The sequence below is a fragment of the Phacochoerus africanus genome, chromosome 13 (genome assembly GCF_016906955.1).
Source record: "Phacochoerus africanus isolate WHEZ1 chromosome 13, ROS_Pafr_v1, whole genome shotgun sequence".
NCBI lineage: Eukaryota > Metazoa > Chordata > Mammalia > Artiodactyla > Suidae > Phacochoerus > Phacochoerus africanus.
This window is the reverse complement of record NC_062556.1, coordinates 22,010,171-22,027,931: the sequence shown is the minus strand read 5'-3', so window position 1 is coordinate 22,027,931 and position 17,761 is coordinate 22,010,171. Positions and strand designations below refer to the sequence as shown.

At 43.4% G+C, this 17,761-nt stretch overlaps 1 protein-coding gene across 1 annotated transcript in view; it reads left to right on the top strand.

The window, feature by feature from the left end:
• The window catches only part of GTF2F2 (general transcription factor IIF subunit 2), a 151,477-nt gene that overhangs the window by 2,798 nt on the left and 130,918 nt on the right, over positions 1-17,761 (top strand). The window contains exon 2 of the mRNA XM_047755778.1: positions 12,690-12,763. Coding sequence (XP_047611734.1) covers positions 12,690-12,763 — 74 coding nt within the window. The remainder of the gene's footprint in view (positions 1-12,689; positions 12,764-17,761) is intronic.

Genomic DNA, 17,761 nt, shown 5'->3' with positions numbered 1-17,761 from the left:
AACTGGCACCTCCACAGAGATAAGCTAGATCAGTGGAAACTCCATATTTGGATTTTCATCTCTGAATTATGGGAATCAATTTAATTAGAGTATAAAATTGTTTTATTTTCAGCTTTCTTTGTGTGGTAGTAAAATAAAATATGCTATTTAGAAAGAGTCTTTTTTTTTTAATTAAAAAAAATTCTTTTATGGCTGCACCTGACGGCATATGGAAGTTCCCAGGCCAGAGATTGAATCTGAGCCACAGCTGTGGCAACACAAGGTCCTTTAACCCACTGCTCTGGGCCAGGGATCAAACCTGTGCCTCTCCAGTGATCAGAGCTTCTGCAGTCAGATTCTTAACCCACTGGGGTATGGCTGGAACTCCTGTCCTCATTCCTACCCAGTTAGAATTTGTGACTAGAACTACATGTGATTTTAAATCTTTTCTGTATACATTAGTATTTCTAATTATAAACAGTATCTTGAGTTCTGATCTTTGAGGATCATTTGTTGCTAAAATATGTGTTTCTTCTTTATGGGTCATCTTGTTCATATTTTATTAATTCCATCGCTAGATAGGTATAGGAAAGGATAAATGCAGGAGTTCCTGTGTGGTGCAGTGGGTTAAGAGTCTGACTGCAGTTTCTCTCTCTGGTCCCTGCTGAGGCTAGGGTTCGATCCCCAGCATGGCACAGTGGGTTAAAGGATCCAGTGTTGCTGCAGCTGTGGTGTAGGTTAGCAGCTGCAGCTCGGATTCAGTCCCTGGCGTGGGAGATTCCATATGCCGCAGGTGTGGCCATTTAAAAAAACCCTCTAATTTTAAAGCAGAAATTATCACAACATGTACTTCAATAAAACTTTAAAAAATGAAAATAAATTACAAAAAGTAAAGATATGAAATGTATTTTTTAAAAAAGAATGAAAAGGATAAATACAGTAAGGGCTAGACATACCGGATCTCTGAGAGTATTATTTTATTTTTGGCCACACCAGAGGGATACAGAAGTTTCCGGGCCAGGGATCATACCTGAGCCACAGCAGTGACAACACCAGATCCTTAACCCACTAGGCCACCAGGGAACTCCTCTCTGAGGATTTTTCATCAGGAATAAAGTTGTTTGTCTGGTGGGAACAGTGAAAACTTTACAGGAAAGGTGACACTTAAGAAGAGCCTGTGGAGAAAAGTTCCAGCAGGGCTGGGGAGAACTAGAGTGTGTTCAGGACAAGATAGATGTTGTGGAAGATTGTGTACCAGAATATACAGTACCTGTACTGTTCTGGCCCAATGAAGTGCCACTTGGGGGGTTTAGAGTTTTTGTTTTTTTGTTTTTTTAGGGCCGCACGTGCAGTATATGGAAGTTCCCAGGCTAGGGATTGAATTGGAGCTGCACCTGCTGGCCTATACCTCAGCCACAACAGATCTGAGCCCCATCTGTCATCTGCGCCACAGCTGCCAGATCCTTAACCCACTGAACGAAGCCAGGGATTGAACCTGCATCTTCATGGACACTATGTCAGGTTCTTAACCAGCTGAGCCACGGCAGAAACTCCTGAATGTCTTAAATCTACAAGAGAATGATGATCTAAATAAGTTTTGGTAGGCAATAGATATGATTGGGTTTAACTTTACAATTGATGTCACCTGCTAAACCGCAACCACAATTTTTACCTTGTCAGGGAGCTGGTCCCTTGTTTGCATTACCCTGTTCCTGTTGCTCAGGCTGCACCATTGTTAGGTTGCCAACTGATCACACTGCTTCTGCACACCCTGTACCAAATCATGATGTTAAAACGATATTTAAAAGTATTTTAGCACAGTTCTGTTGTTTGGCTTCCGATATTTAGACTTCCGAAAAAGTCATGTTCTTTACTTATGGTTGGCTGGAGGGTAGGTTACATGATGGGGAAGAGGAAGAGATAAAGCTTGCTGGCTTTTTAGCAGGGGTGGGCTTTTTGTGAGTAATGAATATCGTACTAGAGCCTGAGTTATAAGAAATGCTATCTTTTTTGGAGTGGAGGGAATGGACAGGTGGAGGTATTGACGGGCTGCCGTGGGTCCAGCCAGCAGCTTTCTAGCCAGCAAAGAGATGTGTTTCAAGCCCAGTCATCCTTCCTCTTGAAAGCGTTTTGATTGCTGTTTGTTGATGGAGAGGATGAGGACGGGAGGGGTGGACACTGTCCCCCCTGAATATTGTGTCCATTCCACAGCTCATCTGCTACCAAGCTCAGCTTTTATTTTTTCACAGACAGATAAGCAGTTGAACGTTGGTGGCCAAAGAGAAAGCTACATGCCAGGGAGAGATGAAACTGGGATGGGTGATACCCCCAAAGCCTTGCAGGAGAAAAAGGAACTTAGATTTATAATGTCCCAAGTATTTTACAAAGCAAACCTATGGAACTTTTTACCAAGCAAACCTGTAAGGTACTAATTATCTATATTTTTCAGATAATAAAATTGGGGCTTGGGGAGCTTCATTATCTTGCCCAAGCTTGAAACAGTAATCCAAATTTAGGTCTGTTTGGCTGAAAGCTTATGCCAGGAATAGGAAATGTCTTTTTTCCCCCCTCCGGTCTCTCTAATGAGCTAGCTCCCTGGATAACAGAGGTGAGGGACTTTGTTTCTGTGACTTTGGGTCTTTCAGCTCCATATGCTGACCTTCAAGAAAACATGTGAGGTTCCCGTCGTGGCGCAGTGGTTAACGAATCTGACTAGGAACCATGAGGTTGCGGGTTCGGTCCCTGCCCTTGCTCAGTGGGTTAACCATCCGGCGTTGCCGTGAGCTGTGGTGTGGGTTGCAGATGCGGCTCGGATCCCGTGTTGCTGTGGCTCTGGCGTAGGCCGGTGGCTACAGCTCCGATTGGACCCCTAGCCTGGGAATCTCCATATGCCGTGGGAGCGGCCCAAGAAATAGCAAAAAGACCAAAAAAAAAAAAAAAAAAAGAAAGAAAAGAAAACATGTGAGTAAAAGCTGCCTGAGTAAAACCCTAGATTGGGCTTCTGGGCAAGCAGGTTCTGAGGTAGAGATTGGCATGCAAGCCTTTGTCATGGGTCTCTTGGGATGGTCACTGGTGGAAGGAAAAGGACTTAAGCAGAATTGGGCAGAGAGTGTGAGGCAGTGTCAGTGAAGGCTGAGGACCAGGATTCCATGGGGAGCTGTCAGGCTGTCCTTAGTTGGGGTGAGTTATACCCTGTGCTATTTATTGCCCGTGGTTTGTCCCAGGAAGAGGGCATAAGCCTGGCTAATGGGCATCTCTTCCGTAGAGGCAGTTTCAAAGGGTGTTTCAGCTGAAGGCCACACTCCCAGCAGCTGGGGGACGAAGGCTTTCAGTCCTAAATGGGGAAATGGGTGTCACTTCAGGCCGGTACAGTGCCATCAATTGGCGTGTACTCTGGGAGGAACAGGGCTTTGGAGACTGGTAGTTGGGGAACTAGATATTTAATGGCTCAAGGTTGGCGAACAAGCTTAGAGGGGTAATGTTTGTATATATCACCTTGGCACCTTGGCTTCAAGGCCACGGTTGACTTTACTAGTCTGTAGCCTAAGTGAATGGGTAGGTGGATTGATTTAATCCAACAAGCTGTCAGTGATCACCAGTCATTGCCTAAGCTTTGGGCATGTTATGGTGAGCAGAACAGACAGTATCTATAGTCCGCTGCTGGAGACAGACACCAATCAAATACTAGTCCTAAGAAGCGTCTATCCAGAGAAAACCATGACTCAAAAAGACCCATGTGCTCCAATGTTCATTGCAGCACTATATACAACAGCCAAGACATGGAAACATGCAAAATGTCCATCGACAGAGGAGTGGCTAAAGAAGCTGTGGTACTTATGCACAATGGAATATTACACAGCCATTAAAAGAAACGAAATAACAGCATTTTTAGTAACATGGATGGACCTAGAAATTACCATGCTAAGTGAAGTTAGCCAGACAATGAGACACCAACATCAAATGCTTTCACTGACATGTGGAATCTGAAAAAAGGACAGACTCAACTTCTTTGCAGAACAGATACTGACTCACAGACTTTGAAACACTTATGGTTTCCAAAGGAGACAGGTTGGGGGTGGGTGGATGAGCTGGGGGTGTGGGATGGAAATAAAATTGGATTGTGATGATCATCGTACAACTATAAATGTAATAAATTCATTGAGTAATAAAAAAAAATACTAGTCCTAAGGACAGTGAAGCAAGGAATATAGTTTTGTGAGTGTGAATAAGAAAGGAACCTGACTTGGCCTAGGAGGTCAAGATTTGTTTCCCTGAGGAAGTAAGGCTTAAGTGAGCCATTTTCTCCACTTTCCTTGGTCTTGGGAAATCTGAGAAAACAGCCCCTGTAGTACCTGCTATCTTGTCTCCATCTGATTTCCTTTAATGAATGTGGAGCCGGTGGAAACCACACAGATATCTTAGAAGTGACGTGTCCACAAGAGGGCTTGGGGGAAATTTACTAAGAGTAGATTTCAGATGTTCTTATCCAAAAGAGAGGTAATTATGTGAGGAAATGATATATTAATTAGCTCGACTATAGTAATCACTTTGCATATCAAATCATAATGTTTACACCTTAAATATATACAATTTTATTTTAAAATAAAATACAGGAGTTCCTGTTGTGGCTTAGTGGTAATGAACCCGACTAGTGTCCATGAGGAGTCGGGTTCAATCCCTGGTCTTGCTCAGTGAGTTAAGGATCCAGCGTGGCTGTGGCTGTGGTGTAGGCCAGCAGCTACAGCTCTGATTCGACCCCTTGCGTGGGAACCTCTATATGCTGCAAGTGCAGCCCTAAAAGGCAAAATAAAATAAAATAAGATGTTTAAATTAAAAATATCAACTATCCCCCAAAAAAGTATTATGGAGCTTTGGAACCATGTATACCATTATTTTTTCCTTTTCCTTCTCCCTCTCTTTTTCCTAACTTAATGTGTTTTTTTCCAAAGATATTTTTATTTTATTTTATTAAAATTTTTTAAATTATAGTTGACTTACGAGGTTCTGTTAACTTCTGCTATACAGCAGCCAACTTAATGAGCTCTTGGTATAAAGAGCTGGATTTTGAGGACTGACATACTAGCCTCATTGTATACAACTGTTTTTCATTACAAGGGTATAGTATTTTGGCAACCTTTTGAATTAAATAAGCTGGTGGGCCTGGCTGGAAACTTACAGTTTTATTATAATAATGATGACAGTGCAGTGTGAGTTCCTAACTTGTTTTTATCAATTAACTTCTGGAATATAATCTTTTTTTTTTTCAGTTGTTAGTTGCCTGTATTAGGTACAGTTGTTGTACTGAATTTGATTCTTTTTTTTTCTTTTTGCCTTTTCTAGGGCTGCTCCTGAGGCATATGGAGGTTCCCAGGCTAGGGGTCTAATCGGAGCTGTAGCTGCCGGCCTGCACCACAGCCACAGCAATTCGGGGTCCGAGCCGTGTCTGCAACCTGCATCACAGCTCATGGGGCAACTCAGGATCTTTAACCCACTGCGTGAGGCCAGGGATCGAACCCACAACCTCATGGTTCCTAGTCAAATTCATTAACCACTGTGCCACGACGAGAACTCCTGAATTTGATTCTTAAATTTGTTTTAGTGTCTGATAGATGTTTACTTCACTTAGAACTATTTCCTTGTTGTTTGACTGTAGTCGCCAGCAGTTTGAACACAGAATCAGCTGACCTGGTTAATACATTGAAGAACTGTGTTCTTGTCAAGAGCTCGAAGGCTCCAGAACATTTGTTTCCTTTATCTTAATAGCATGTGAGGGTCAGCAGCAGGTTGGAAAATGCTCCACTCTACTATTGGCATTTTTCCCTCCCCCCCTTAAGGTAGATCTCTGAAATTCGGTTTCACTTTGAGAATGCAGTGAGATTTATTAAAATTAAATTCTGTATCCTGGATTTATCCTAATAATACTATGGGCATTACATTAACATTAGCTAATGTTTCTTTAGCAATATCCAGTCCTTAAAATATAGCTCTGCTCCTAATGTGTGCCAGGCTATTTTTTTTTTTTTTTGTCGTCTTTTAGGCCTGCACGCGAGGCATATGGAGATTCCCAGGCTAGGGGTCAAATTGGAGCCGTAGCCGCCAGCCTGCGCCAGAGCCACAGCAGCGTGGGATCTGGGCCACGTCTGCGACCCACACCACAGCTCACGGCAACGCTGGATCCTTAACCCATTGAGTGAGGCCAGGGATTGAACCTGAGTCCTTGTGGATGCTAGTCAGGTTCGTTAACCACTGAGCCACGACGGGATTCCTGCCAGGCTGTTCTAGATGCTAGGGTTGAGGCAATAAACAAAACAGACAAGATATCTACCTCAGGCAGGTTACATTGTGATGGGGAGGGAGAATGGACAATAAACAGATACATATATAGCCGGTGATAAGTGCGCTGAAGAAAAATAAATCAGGATAAAAGGTAAAGAAAATAGCTGGGAATGCCATTTTAAATACAGTAAAAAGAGGCCCTGATAAGGTGGTCCTGGATCAGAGACCTACGTGCAATTATGCAGTGCCCTTCAGCTGTTTGGGGGAAGAGCGTTGCAGATGGAAGTAACAGCGAATCCCTACGAGTTCCCATCGTGGCTCAGCAGTAAGGAGCCTGACTAGTATCCATGAGGGTGCAGGTTTGATCCCTGGCCTCAATCAATGGGTTAAGGATCCGGCGTTGCCATGAGCTGCAGTGTAGGTTGCAGACGCAGCTTGGATCCGGCGTGGCTGTGGCTGTGGCTGTGGCAGTGGCATAGGCTGGCAGCTGTAGCTCCAATCAGACCCCTAGCCTGGGAACCTCCACGTGCTGCGGGTGTGGCCATGCCAAAAAAGAACAAAAAGTAGTAACAGTGAATCAGAGGCCCTCCGTTGGCGCTGGGAATGTTCACAGGTCTGTGTGGTTAGAGTCGAGTGAAGTAGGAGATGAGGCCATGGATCACAGGGGATCGATCATCTAAGACATTAAGGGATTTTTGCAGTGAGTGACGTGGGAAGCTAGTAGCCACACAGAGAGAGGCAGCGTGGTGTGGTGATTGTGGGGCTAGGCTGCCTAGCTTAGAATTCTGACTTCACCGCTAGTAACTGTGACTTTGAACAGATAACTTTTTGGTGCCTTAGTTTCTTCATCTGTGAAATGGGATGATAGAATTGTTATGCGGAGTAAATGAAATAAAATTTTAAAGTGCTTAGGAAAGTACCTGGAACATAGATGTCTGTTAAACTGAAGAGCTTTGAGCAGAACGGTATCATCTGACTTAGATTTTAACATGGTCACTCTGGCTGCTGCATTGAGAATTAAGTGGACGTGGACAAGAGAGGAAGCAAGGAAATTTAGAGGCTTATTACAATCACTGTACAAAAGATGATGGTGGCTTGGATTAGATGGGAACATACCCTCGAATTGGTGAGAAAAAGGTGGAGTCTAGATATAATTTTTAAGGTGTTGCCGACAGGCTATGTCACTTGACTGGATGTGGAATGTGAGAAAAACAGAGCTATTCAAGGTAACTGCAAGGTTTCAGATTGAGTGCCTGGCAGGATGGAGTTGACTTTCCCTGAGGTGTGGAAACTGCAGGAGAAACAGGTTTATGAGGGAGAAGTAAGAGTTCTGGTGTGTGGATTTTGAGTTCTAATTATCTCCTGATTATTCAGATGGGGAGTTTAAGTAGGCAGTTGGACATATAAATTGGGAGTTGGCAGGAGTACCTGTTGTGGTTCAGGGGTTAAGGCCCAATGTTGTCTCTGTGAAGTTGTGACTGGGGAAAGATTGTTTCCAAAGTTATGTGGTTGGCAGAATTCAAGGGTTTAAATAAGTTCCTAGCTGACCATCGGCTGGAGCCTCCCCTTAGTTTCTTCTACATGGACTTCTCCACCATGGCAGCTTGCTTCATCAGAGTGTGCAAACTGAAAAAACCATGAGAGAAGCAAGACAGAAGTCACAATCTTGGAGTTCCCATTGTGGCTCAGCAGGTTAAGAACAGGTTTGATCCCTGGCCTCACTCAGTGGGTAAGGCATTGCCGCAAGCCGAGGTGTAGGTCCCAGATGTAACTTGGATCTGGTCTTGCTCCACCTGTGGCATAGGCCGGCAGCTGCAGCTTGGATTCAACTCCTAGCCTGGGAACTTTCATGTGCTGTAGGTGCAGCCCTAAAAAGAAAAAGAAAGTCACGATCTTATGTAACCTAATCACCGAAGAAACATTCCGTCCATCACCTTTGTCATATTGTATTGTTCAGAAGCAAGTCACAGGTCCTGAACTGACTCAAGGGGAGGTGGTTACACAAGAGCGTGGATGTCAGGAGGTGGTGATCACTGGGGGCTGTCTTAGAGTCTTCTGCCAATTTTAAAGCACTCTGAGTGTGAGCTACGGCATCATTATCATCACCATCATTATTGTTCTGATGAGGGAATAATTACGTAGAGAAGGGAGTGGAGAGAAAGGGTAGACTACAGGGAAAAAATCAGTGCAGGGATTGGCCATTGGTTCAACTGTTGAATACATCTAATCTACCACTTAGCCACACGTGGGCCTTTTACTCTGCATGTGTGGCTAAGTGGTAGATTTAGAAGTATTCTTTTGATTGTTCGTCTTTTCTCAGTAGAAGAGAAAGTCAGGTTATCAGCACCAAGGGAAGAGATAGGAAAAGGCGTTAGAGGTTTGAGGAGTGAGGAAGACCTATGACCTCTCTGCAGTGGCTTTCCCACTGCTGCTGAGAACTGCCCAGGGAGGAGTTCCCATCATGGCATGGCAGAAACGAATCCACTGGTATCCATGAGGATGGGGCTTCAACCCCTGGCCTTGCTCAGTGGATCAGGGATTTGGCATTGAGGTGAGCTGTGGTGTAGGTTGCACATGAGGCTTGGATCTTGCATTGCTGTGGCTGTGGCATAGGTGGCAGCTGCAGCTCTGATTCGACCCCTAGCTTGGGAACTTCCATAGGCCACAGGTGCAGTCCTAAAGAAAGCAAAAAAAAAAAAAACTGCCCGGGGAGAGGGAGTTGAATGGCCTGGCATCTTGGAGGGCTTACTTGATGTTAGTAGCCTGTGTTTCAAGGGAGACCATTTAGCAAGATTATTTTTCTTCAGCTGCTCAGGTACAAGTGTGAGGAATAATACAATCAAATAAAACAATAGATTAATTAATCCAATAGTAGTAGTAGTATAGATTGGCTTTTGTCAGGGTTGGGTCACTCCAGGCCAGTATGATGGAGAGAGTTAGCAGCAAGGGAATGGTTATAAGGATGAACTGTGACATGTAGTTCCATCAAAGAGAGAAGTGAGGACTTAAGCAGACAGGGGACCGTGTAAAGATGTCAGAGTCAGTGATTTGAGGGGTGGAAGACGTGGTGGGCTGAGGAGAGGGCCAGGAAGTTAGGAGATGGTGGTCAGAAAGGTTCTTGGAAATACAGATTATGAAAGGGCTACTGCTAGTGATCATGAGAAGGACTACAGTATCGAAATATAGGGCTCATTTGCCTCAGTAATTGGGAATGTGTTGAAGAAAAGCTACTGTCTTTCCACTAAGGACTTCGTGAGGGAAATAGAACTTGTGATTGATTGATTGGTAGAATAGGCTGCTATCTGGAGAACATCGTTTTTCTCTTTGCATTAGAGTAATTGTCAGGTACGTTCCCTGGGGCTAAAAACCAGACAAAGCCAGAAGCAAAGGCTAACTTGTTAGACAGTATTTCAAGGTTGAGACAAGAGATAATAATTTACATAGTCCAAGGATTCAGGTTTTATTTGAGGTTGTAAACGTACTTGTCCAGCTCAGTTTTAGACCTTGTGTCTAGTTTTGACAGGTAACGTTGTGCACTTTTGCTTCTTTGACTAACCAGGATCTTTTTGCTGTAACAGGACCCTGAGTTTATTTTGGGGAAACCGCTGCTTCCCCTTTTCAGTCTCTGTGGTTCTAATGGTGTTGACCCGCCCTCCCCGAAGGTATCATTGACTCAACTGTGGCCAGTGCCAGGATCTCTGGGTTCAGTAAGAGGCCCAAGGAAGGACACCTGACCCAGTCAGAGCCATGGGACACAATCGCATTTTTGCTGGGCATTTGGGGAAGGAGAGAGCTTGCTCTTCAGAAGCAGCTTCAGCCGTGTCGCTACACAAGGGGGGAGACTTCCAAAGAAGTGAGCCAGTGTGCTGAGAAGGAGATGAGAGGTGGTCCAAACTTCTAGCGTATTGTCTGACACCTAGTAGCTGTTCGGTATATTTCAGTGTAAAGAATGAACAAGAATTTTCTTTTATTCTTGAATTTTTACTATGTCCAAAGCACTGCAGTTTGTTTGGCTGATAGTCAGGTGGTTCCTTTTGTAAATAAAATCTTACTAAGTAGAATTCGTTTCTTTGTTTCCAGCTTTGGAAATTCTCTCAGTTATACATTCATGTTATCATTCCACGGGTACTGTGGGAAATTCCAGTGACACCTGATGTTCTCTGAGTACTTGCTTTATGTGAAGCATTATGCATCAAGCTTTTTTTTTCCTTTTTAAAAAGTTTTAATGACGTATCATTGATTTAAATTGTGTTCATTTCTGCTGTACAACAGAGTGATTCAATTACACATATACACACATCCATTCTCTCCCAGATTCTTTTCCCACACAGATTATCACAGAATATTGGATAGGGTTCTCTGTGCTATACAGCAGGTCCCTGTTGGCCAGTTATTTTATATACCTCAGTGTGCACGTGTCAGTCACAAACGCCCGTCCACCCCCCTTCCCGACTCACACATTTTGAAAAACTTACGGCTTCATGCTTTATATGTAGTATCTCATTCCTCAAAATAGGGTAACCTTAAAGGTATGCACTGATTTCAGAGTTCAGACTACCTCTTAGAAGAAGAGAGATAAGGTACTTAGTAGGCATTCAGCATATATTCCCTTAAACTTTTTGGGAATTAAAACCTTCCTTCTTCTTCTTTTTTGTTTTTGTTTTTTGGGGCTGCATCTGTGGCATATGTAAGTTCCTAGGCTGGGGGTTGAATCAGAGCTGCAGCTGCCAGCCCACACCACAGCCAAATGTAATGCTGGATCCTTAACCCACTGAGCAAGGCCAGGGATCAAACCCTCATCCTTGTGGGTATTAGTTAGATTCGTTAGCACTGAGCCACAATGGGAAGTCCAAGAATTAAAACCTTTCTGGTTGCATGTATCTAATTACAGACTCAACACAGTGTATTGGTTAAGAACATAAATGCTGGAATCAGACTGCCTGGACTTGAATCCTGGGTCCATCATTTGCTAATATATAACTCTGGCTAAATTTTAGAATCCCTGGGTGTCTTGGATTCATAGTTTGTAAAAATGGGAGTAATTAACAATACCTGCTTCATAGAAATATGAGAATTAAATGTGTAAATATAGGAAAAGTACATATAGTAGTGTCAGGGGGACTTGCTGTTGTGGCTCTGGTCGATGCTGTGGTGCGAGTTCACCGAGTTCACCCCCGTCCAGGAACTTCCACGGGCTGAGGGTGTGGCCAAAACCAAAACAAAGCAAACAAAAGACTTAAGAACCTGCCTACTTTATGTGAGGTGAAGTGTTATTTAAAGAGTGCCCCTTGTGGCTCAGTGGGTTAAAAACCCAGCTAGTATCTACGAGGATGTGGGTTGGATCCCTGGCCTTGCTCAGTGGATTAGGTTAAGAATCCAGTGTTGCCACAAGCTGTGGCGTAGGTCACAGATGCTGCTCGGATCTGGTGTGGTTGTGGCATAGGCTGGCAGCTGCAGCTCCGATTCGACCCCTAGCCTGGAAACATCCACATGCCACAGGTACAGCTGTAAAAAGGAAAAAATGGGGGGGGGGAGTAAGTATTGTCAAATAAGTGTTAGCTATATGTTGAGTAATTTATTTGAGCAGATCAAATAACTTATTGGTCAGAGTTCCAGCCTTATTCATAATAAAATGTGACTTTTGAAATCATCTTAAGCTCAGGAGTGTTTCTAAATAATATCATGTCAGTGTGTTATGCTTCTCCGAGAAACCTCATCTAGTAGCCTTTCTCATGTCTGCACTTTTTGTTTTTTTTGGCTGCACCTTTTATTGTACTCATTTGGGAATATAAGTTAACACTTCAGCATTGGTTGTTTTTTGGGGTTTTGTTGTTGTTGTTTTTTGCTTATTTATCTATTTTCTATGGCTGCACCTGCAGCATATGGAAGTTCTAGGCCAGAGATTGAATCTAAGTCACGGCTGCAATTTATGCTGGATTTTTTAACCCACTGCAACGGGCCAGGGATTGAACCTGCCCCTCCATGGTGACCCAAGCTACTGTGGTCGGATTCTTAACCAATTGTGCTACAGTGGGAACTCCTGTCTTTTTAAATTAAAAAAAAATTTGTTTGGCTGCATACAGAAGTTCCTGGGCCGGGGATTGAGCCAGTGCCACAGCTGTAACCAGAGCCACGGCGCTGACAATACTGGATCCTTAACCTGCTGAGCCACCAGGGAACTCCAACACATCGTTAAGTTATATGACCAGTTTTAGTTTTATGTCATCAATTCAATTGACTTTAAACACTTTGAGAGCTAAAAATCTTTTCTTACATATCTTTGTGTCTCTTTAGTGCAAAACATATGGGAGCTTGCTACTTAATGATCAGTTATTACAGACCAGAAAGTAAGAATAGAAGCCATATATAACTTTATGTTTAAAAAGATTGTTAGCATCCAAAACATAGTCTTATCAGCATTTGTTTTGTTTTAGGTTCCTAAATATTTGTCACAGCAGTGGGCTAAAGCCCCTGGAAGAGGTGAAGTTGGGAAACTACGGATTGCCAAGTAAGTTGTTTATGATTTTTTGACACTTTATAAAGCTTTTTATAAATAAATGCTTTTAAATGTAATTGGGAGTTCTTTTTGAGACTGAAAATTTACCTGGAAAATAAGAAATAATGAGCATACCAAGGCTTATCAAGAGATGGTTAGTTGCCCTATGAGGATTGGTTTGTGTGCATGCGTGAGAGAGCGAGCGAGCACACATGCATATACACACACACACACACACACACACTCTTCTCTAATGAGCCTGTTGGCAGTGAGGTAGCAGAGTATATAGTTCCCTCATCCCTCCATCTTCTGTGTATCTTTGAGGAGGCATGCTTGAGTTGGCATAACTAGATGCACCAAGTTAAGTGCTTCAGCAGAAGGATTTTGCCACTGTGCCACCATACTTATTTGTAGTGGCTTTTGATGAGGGTAGGGAACCCCTGGTAAGCAATGTGAGAGTGTTGTTTCCTGGTTGAGGAAGTGGCCTTGTTTGAAAGGGAAGCCTCTGTAGGTCAGCTGGTGTCAGCCACAGGCCTTGTGTTCCCTTCTCTTTGTCCCATCATTCGTTTTTTTTTTTTTTTTGCTACACCCATGGCATGTGGAAGTTTGCAGGCCAGCGTTTGAACCCACGCCATAGCAGTAACAATGCCAGATCCTTAACCTGCTGTGCCACAGGTGAATGAACTCCTGTCCATTCATCCTTAATCCAATTCTAATCTGATTTCCACAGCCAGTACTCCACCGAAATCGCCTTTTTTTTTTTTTGCTTTTTAGGGCTGCACTTGCGGCATGTTGAAGTTCCCAGGCTAGGGGTCCAGTTGGAGCTGTAACCGCCAGCCTACACCACAGCCACAGCAATGTGGGATCTGAGCCACATCTGCGACCTATACCATAGCTCACGGCAATGCCAGATCCTTAGCCCACTGAGCAAGGCCAAGGATCGAACCTGTGTCCTCATGGATGCTAGTCACATTCGTTTCCCCTGAGCTGCAACGGGAACTCCTGAAATAGCTCTTATCTACTACCAATATCCTCCTCTTTATCATTTAGTTTTTGTCTTGTAGCAAACTGCTCCCAGATTTAGCAGCTTAGAACAAAACCATTTTATTTGCTTATAATTCTGTGGGCCCGTTCTGGACAGTTCTGGTTGGGGCGGACCTGGCTGGTCTTGCTGGCTAGAATGGCCTCACTTGTGTGTCTGATGGTTGGCTTCGTGTCAGCTGGGGTAGTGGCCATTTGTGTTCCATCTCCAGCCTGCTCCTTCTCACGATGGGGAAAGTGCTCCTAGTTGCCGAAGAAAGGGAGGCCCCAGTGCACGAGCACTTTAAAGGCTGACGCTTGCATCACGTTTGCCAAATGTAAATGTAACTTGGAGTGGACTCCACCTCTTGGTGGGAATCATGGCAAAAAAAATTGTAGTCCTTTTTTATAATCTACCATGTCCATATTCTTTAAGAGTCAACAAGCAGCCCTTACGTTTCTTTATTTATTTATGCACTTATTTTTATAATGATTTTTCTTTTTTCCAGCAGCCCTTCTTAATTGACCTCGGCTGAATTTGACATAATTGATCACTTCCATTTTGATCACCTCCCCTTTTTTTTTCACTTCTGGGACACCACTCCCTTGATTTCTCCTCTTCCCACACTGACTGTTCTTTCTCTGTCTCTTACTGGCTCCTTCTCTTCTTCTCAAATTCTAAATGTTATCTGATCGCAAGGCTCAGTCTTAGGTTCTCTTCTGAGTGACTTCCTAGGAGGTCTTGTCTGGTTTCACAGCCTCCTGGGGACGTTTAAAGGTATGTCTCAGGAGTTTCCGGTGGCGAAGCGGGCTGCCAATCCAATGTTGCTGTAGCTGTGGCATAGGTTGCAGCTCTGGCTCACATTCGATCCCTGGCCTGTGAATTTCCATATGATGTGGGCGCAGGCCCAGAAAATAATAAGGAAAGATATATCTCAAGCTGGTCCTCTACCCTGATGACCAGACTCATATCTGACTGCCTGCTTCCTATTTCTCCTTGGATGCTCAGAAGCATCTCAAACTGAATAGTTACTCTTCCTCTGCTCATTCTCCCTGGAGCACATTTCCTCTAGAAATCCCCGTGGTGTCTGCCATTCGTCTTCAAAGTCTCTGATTTGATAGCAGCGCAGCGAGGCCTTTCCTCAGCGCCCTGTGCTGTCTCCCTTCCTCTTTTCCCTCTGTAGCACTTACCACCATTCTTTCATGAAGCTGTACCTTTACCCAGCTTGTGCTCTGCTCACCTGGCTTGGTGTGTGTTTGCTTGTTTGTGTATGGCCCATCTCTCCTGCTCGAGTAGAAGCTCCACAGCTCAGGATTTTTGTCTGAACTGACTGCTGCATCCTCAGGGCCTAGAGCAGTGCCTGGCATGGGAGACACTCAGTGACTTTTTGTTGACCCAGTAAATGAAAACGGCTGTGACAAATTAGTAACAATTGTATGCTTTTATTTCCTTAGGCTCTACTTTAAAAGTGAGATAGTTACAAAATTAGAGTGGTATTTTTAAGGCTTACCTTTTGCCTTCTTGCTCTCTCACAGTATAGAGCCTATTCTTCTTTTTGCCTGAAATATCCTCTGTCTCTTTGCAAAGCTTATACTTTTGGGGAGATCGTTTTAAAGTTTCCTCATTAAAGCCAGTCAGCGGTGGAGGATTTGGCAGACACTCTCTGGGTTTTGTTCTTTGGAGGAGCAATGCTGTGTTCTCAGATCATGTCATGTCTTTAAAGTAAGAAACTTTGATACCTTCATGTATCTCTTTCTTTATCTTACTTGCCTTTGCCTTACATAGCTTTTAACTCTTCTTTTTGTTTTAAAAGGTATTTGTGGAGACAGGCATGCTTTTATGTCCAAAGTTCTAAAGTTAGGAAGAAACAAGTAATATCTTCTTTTCTTGAGAAATGGCTACACATTTTGTAGCAGAAGTGGGTTTGAGTTCATGCCTTTGAGTGGTAAGAAAACTCCAGCAGGTTCCAGTTCCAGCCCTGTCACTTACTGTCATTTAGACTTTGGACAGATACTTAATTAACCTTCTGAGTTTAGATTTCCTGCCTTGCTCTACCATGAATATTGCATTTCTGAAAACCTCTGTGTAAAGAAAATACCGAGGTGAGGAATGTAAAATCTTTCTTTTGATGTGGGGAGGAGGGGGCTAGTACAAGAAAGAGAGTAAAAGGAGCTAAGCTTTATAGAAATCTGTGCAGGCCCTAGGTACTGCATTGAGCCTGAAGTAAATATTAAAGTTAGCAGGTAACCAAGCAAAATGAATGTGCTGTGATTTTCTTGAATACCCTTTGTTTGGAAGAAAATTTCAAGCTCATCCTTAGTTTAAAGCAGCGGGTGGCCATACCCCCAGGTTGCAGCCAGTTTACATGTTTTACAGCCCTGGTTTGCAGGTTTTTCCTGTGCAGTTGTTAATAATGGCCCCTCTTTCACTCTCCAGAGTTTCTTGGTTTTGGTAATAAACTCTGTGGTTGCCCTTAATATTTATTAACAGATGTGTATATGCGTATTTTATATGTAGATGAAAGATCTAGCAGATTTTCTACCTAACATGAAGCATAATCTTGCTTTGTAAAAGGTCTAGATCCTTTTAATTAGGACAGTTTTATGGTAATTAATACCCTAAGATTGCTCATTTTGGAGTAGGTCTCCTGGCCACTTTGCTTGTTTCTAATTTACTCAGTTTTCATTCTTCTTACTGAATCACGAGATTCACTATTAAAAACAAGTGTAGGATGAGTGAGGTATGGCTTCGCAGTGCATTTGACTAGGTTACCAAGACTTTAGTGGGTGTCAGCTGACCTCAGTCATCAAGATTTTGTGGCTGTAAACAGAAGGCTCCAGTAGTAGATTGTTTGGAGTGAAGTGGGATGATAACCCCACTCTTTTGTCTTTGCCAGTTAGCTTACAGTGCAAACGTTGTGTTCAGTTTTTAGTGCTGCACTTAAGACACGGACAAGTAAGTTCATTCAGTGGCGTGAGACTAGGACAATGAGAAAAAGGTTCCTGTGAGGAAGCTTGGCTGTTGAGAGAAGATGTAGGGCAAAGAATATGAAACCGTCTTCAAATATTTTTAAGACCAGGTGATGTATAAAACCCAGATGTATAATCAACTTTATTCTAGAGGCAGATTAACCAGTTTGTGGTTTGTCTGTGTGGTTAAAAAAGTATATGCTTCGGTAAAAAAGTGAAAGACAACTAAGGTTTTAAAAAGGCATACTGGTTATGGGTGTGGACTCAGCAGTCAGTTAGCTCTGGGTTTTCTCTGGATCTTGTCATTTACTAGCTGTGTGACTTCAGGTAGGTTGCTTGTTACCCTCTCTGTTTCCTCTTCTGTTAAAAGGAGGTGTATTAATACCTCATGGGTCCAGTGCATGTAAAATACTTAGTGAGTGTCCACCTGCTGTCATGCCAGAGGACAGGCAGCAGACCGTGCATCGTGTCTGCCATCTCTCCTCCTGGGCAGATCTCCCTAAGTTAGGCAGCAGCAGCTTGCTGGGCCGCAGGCCAGAATCTGGGAAGAGGCACTTGGTGTGGCTGTGTGTTCCATTGTTCCTGGAATCAGAGCTGTAGAGTAGAGGATGAGGAGGGGCAGAGGGGAGGGAGAAAACCCGCAGCTAGGAGTGCAGCTCTTTCCCACTTTGGTTCTGTTTATATCTGAGAAAAGGAGAGTCCAGTTAAGAATAAGATGGGAGTCACAGGCTATTTTAACAGCGGGTAACATTTGGGCCATTTTCATCAAGCGGTTCGTGTCATGTTCCTAAATCATTGTACCTGGATTATTTTTATACCTTTGGACATCTGATGTGTACTGCATTTTAGTTTATAGTTTTGCTTTAGCTTGTTTAATTTAAACCCAGCCTATCGACATCACCATCCTGCCTCCGAAAACCTCCGTTTTCAAAATGTGTATATGTCATATTTTACTGACAATCGCACAGAGTCTACGCTAATACAGCTTCTCTCAGAGAAGTAATTAATTTCTAGCTTTAT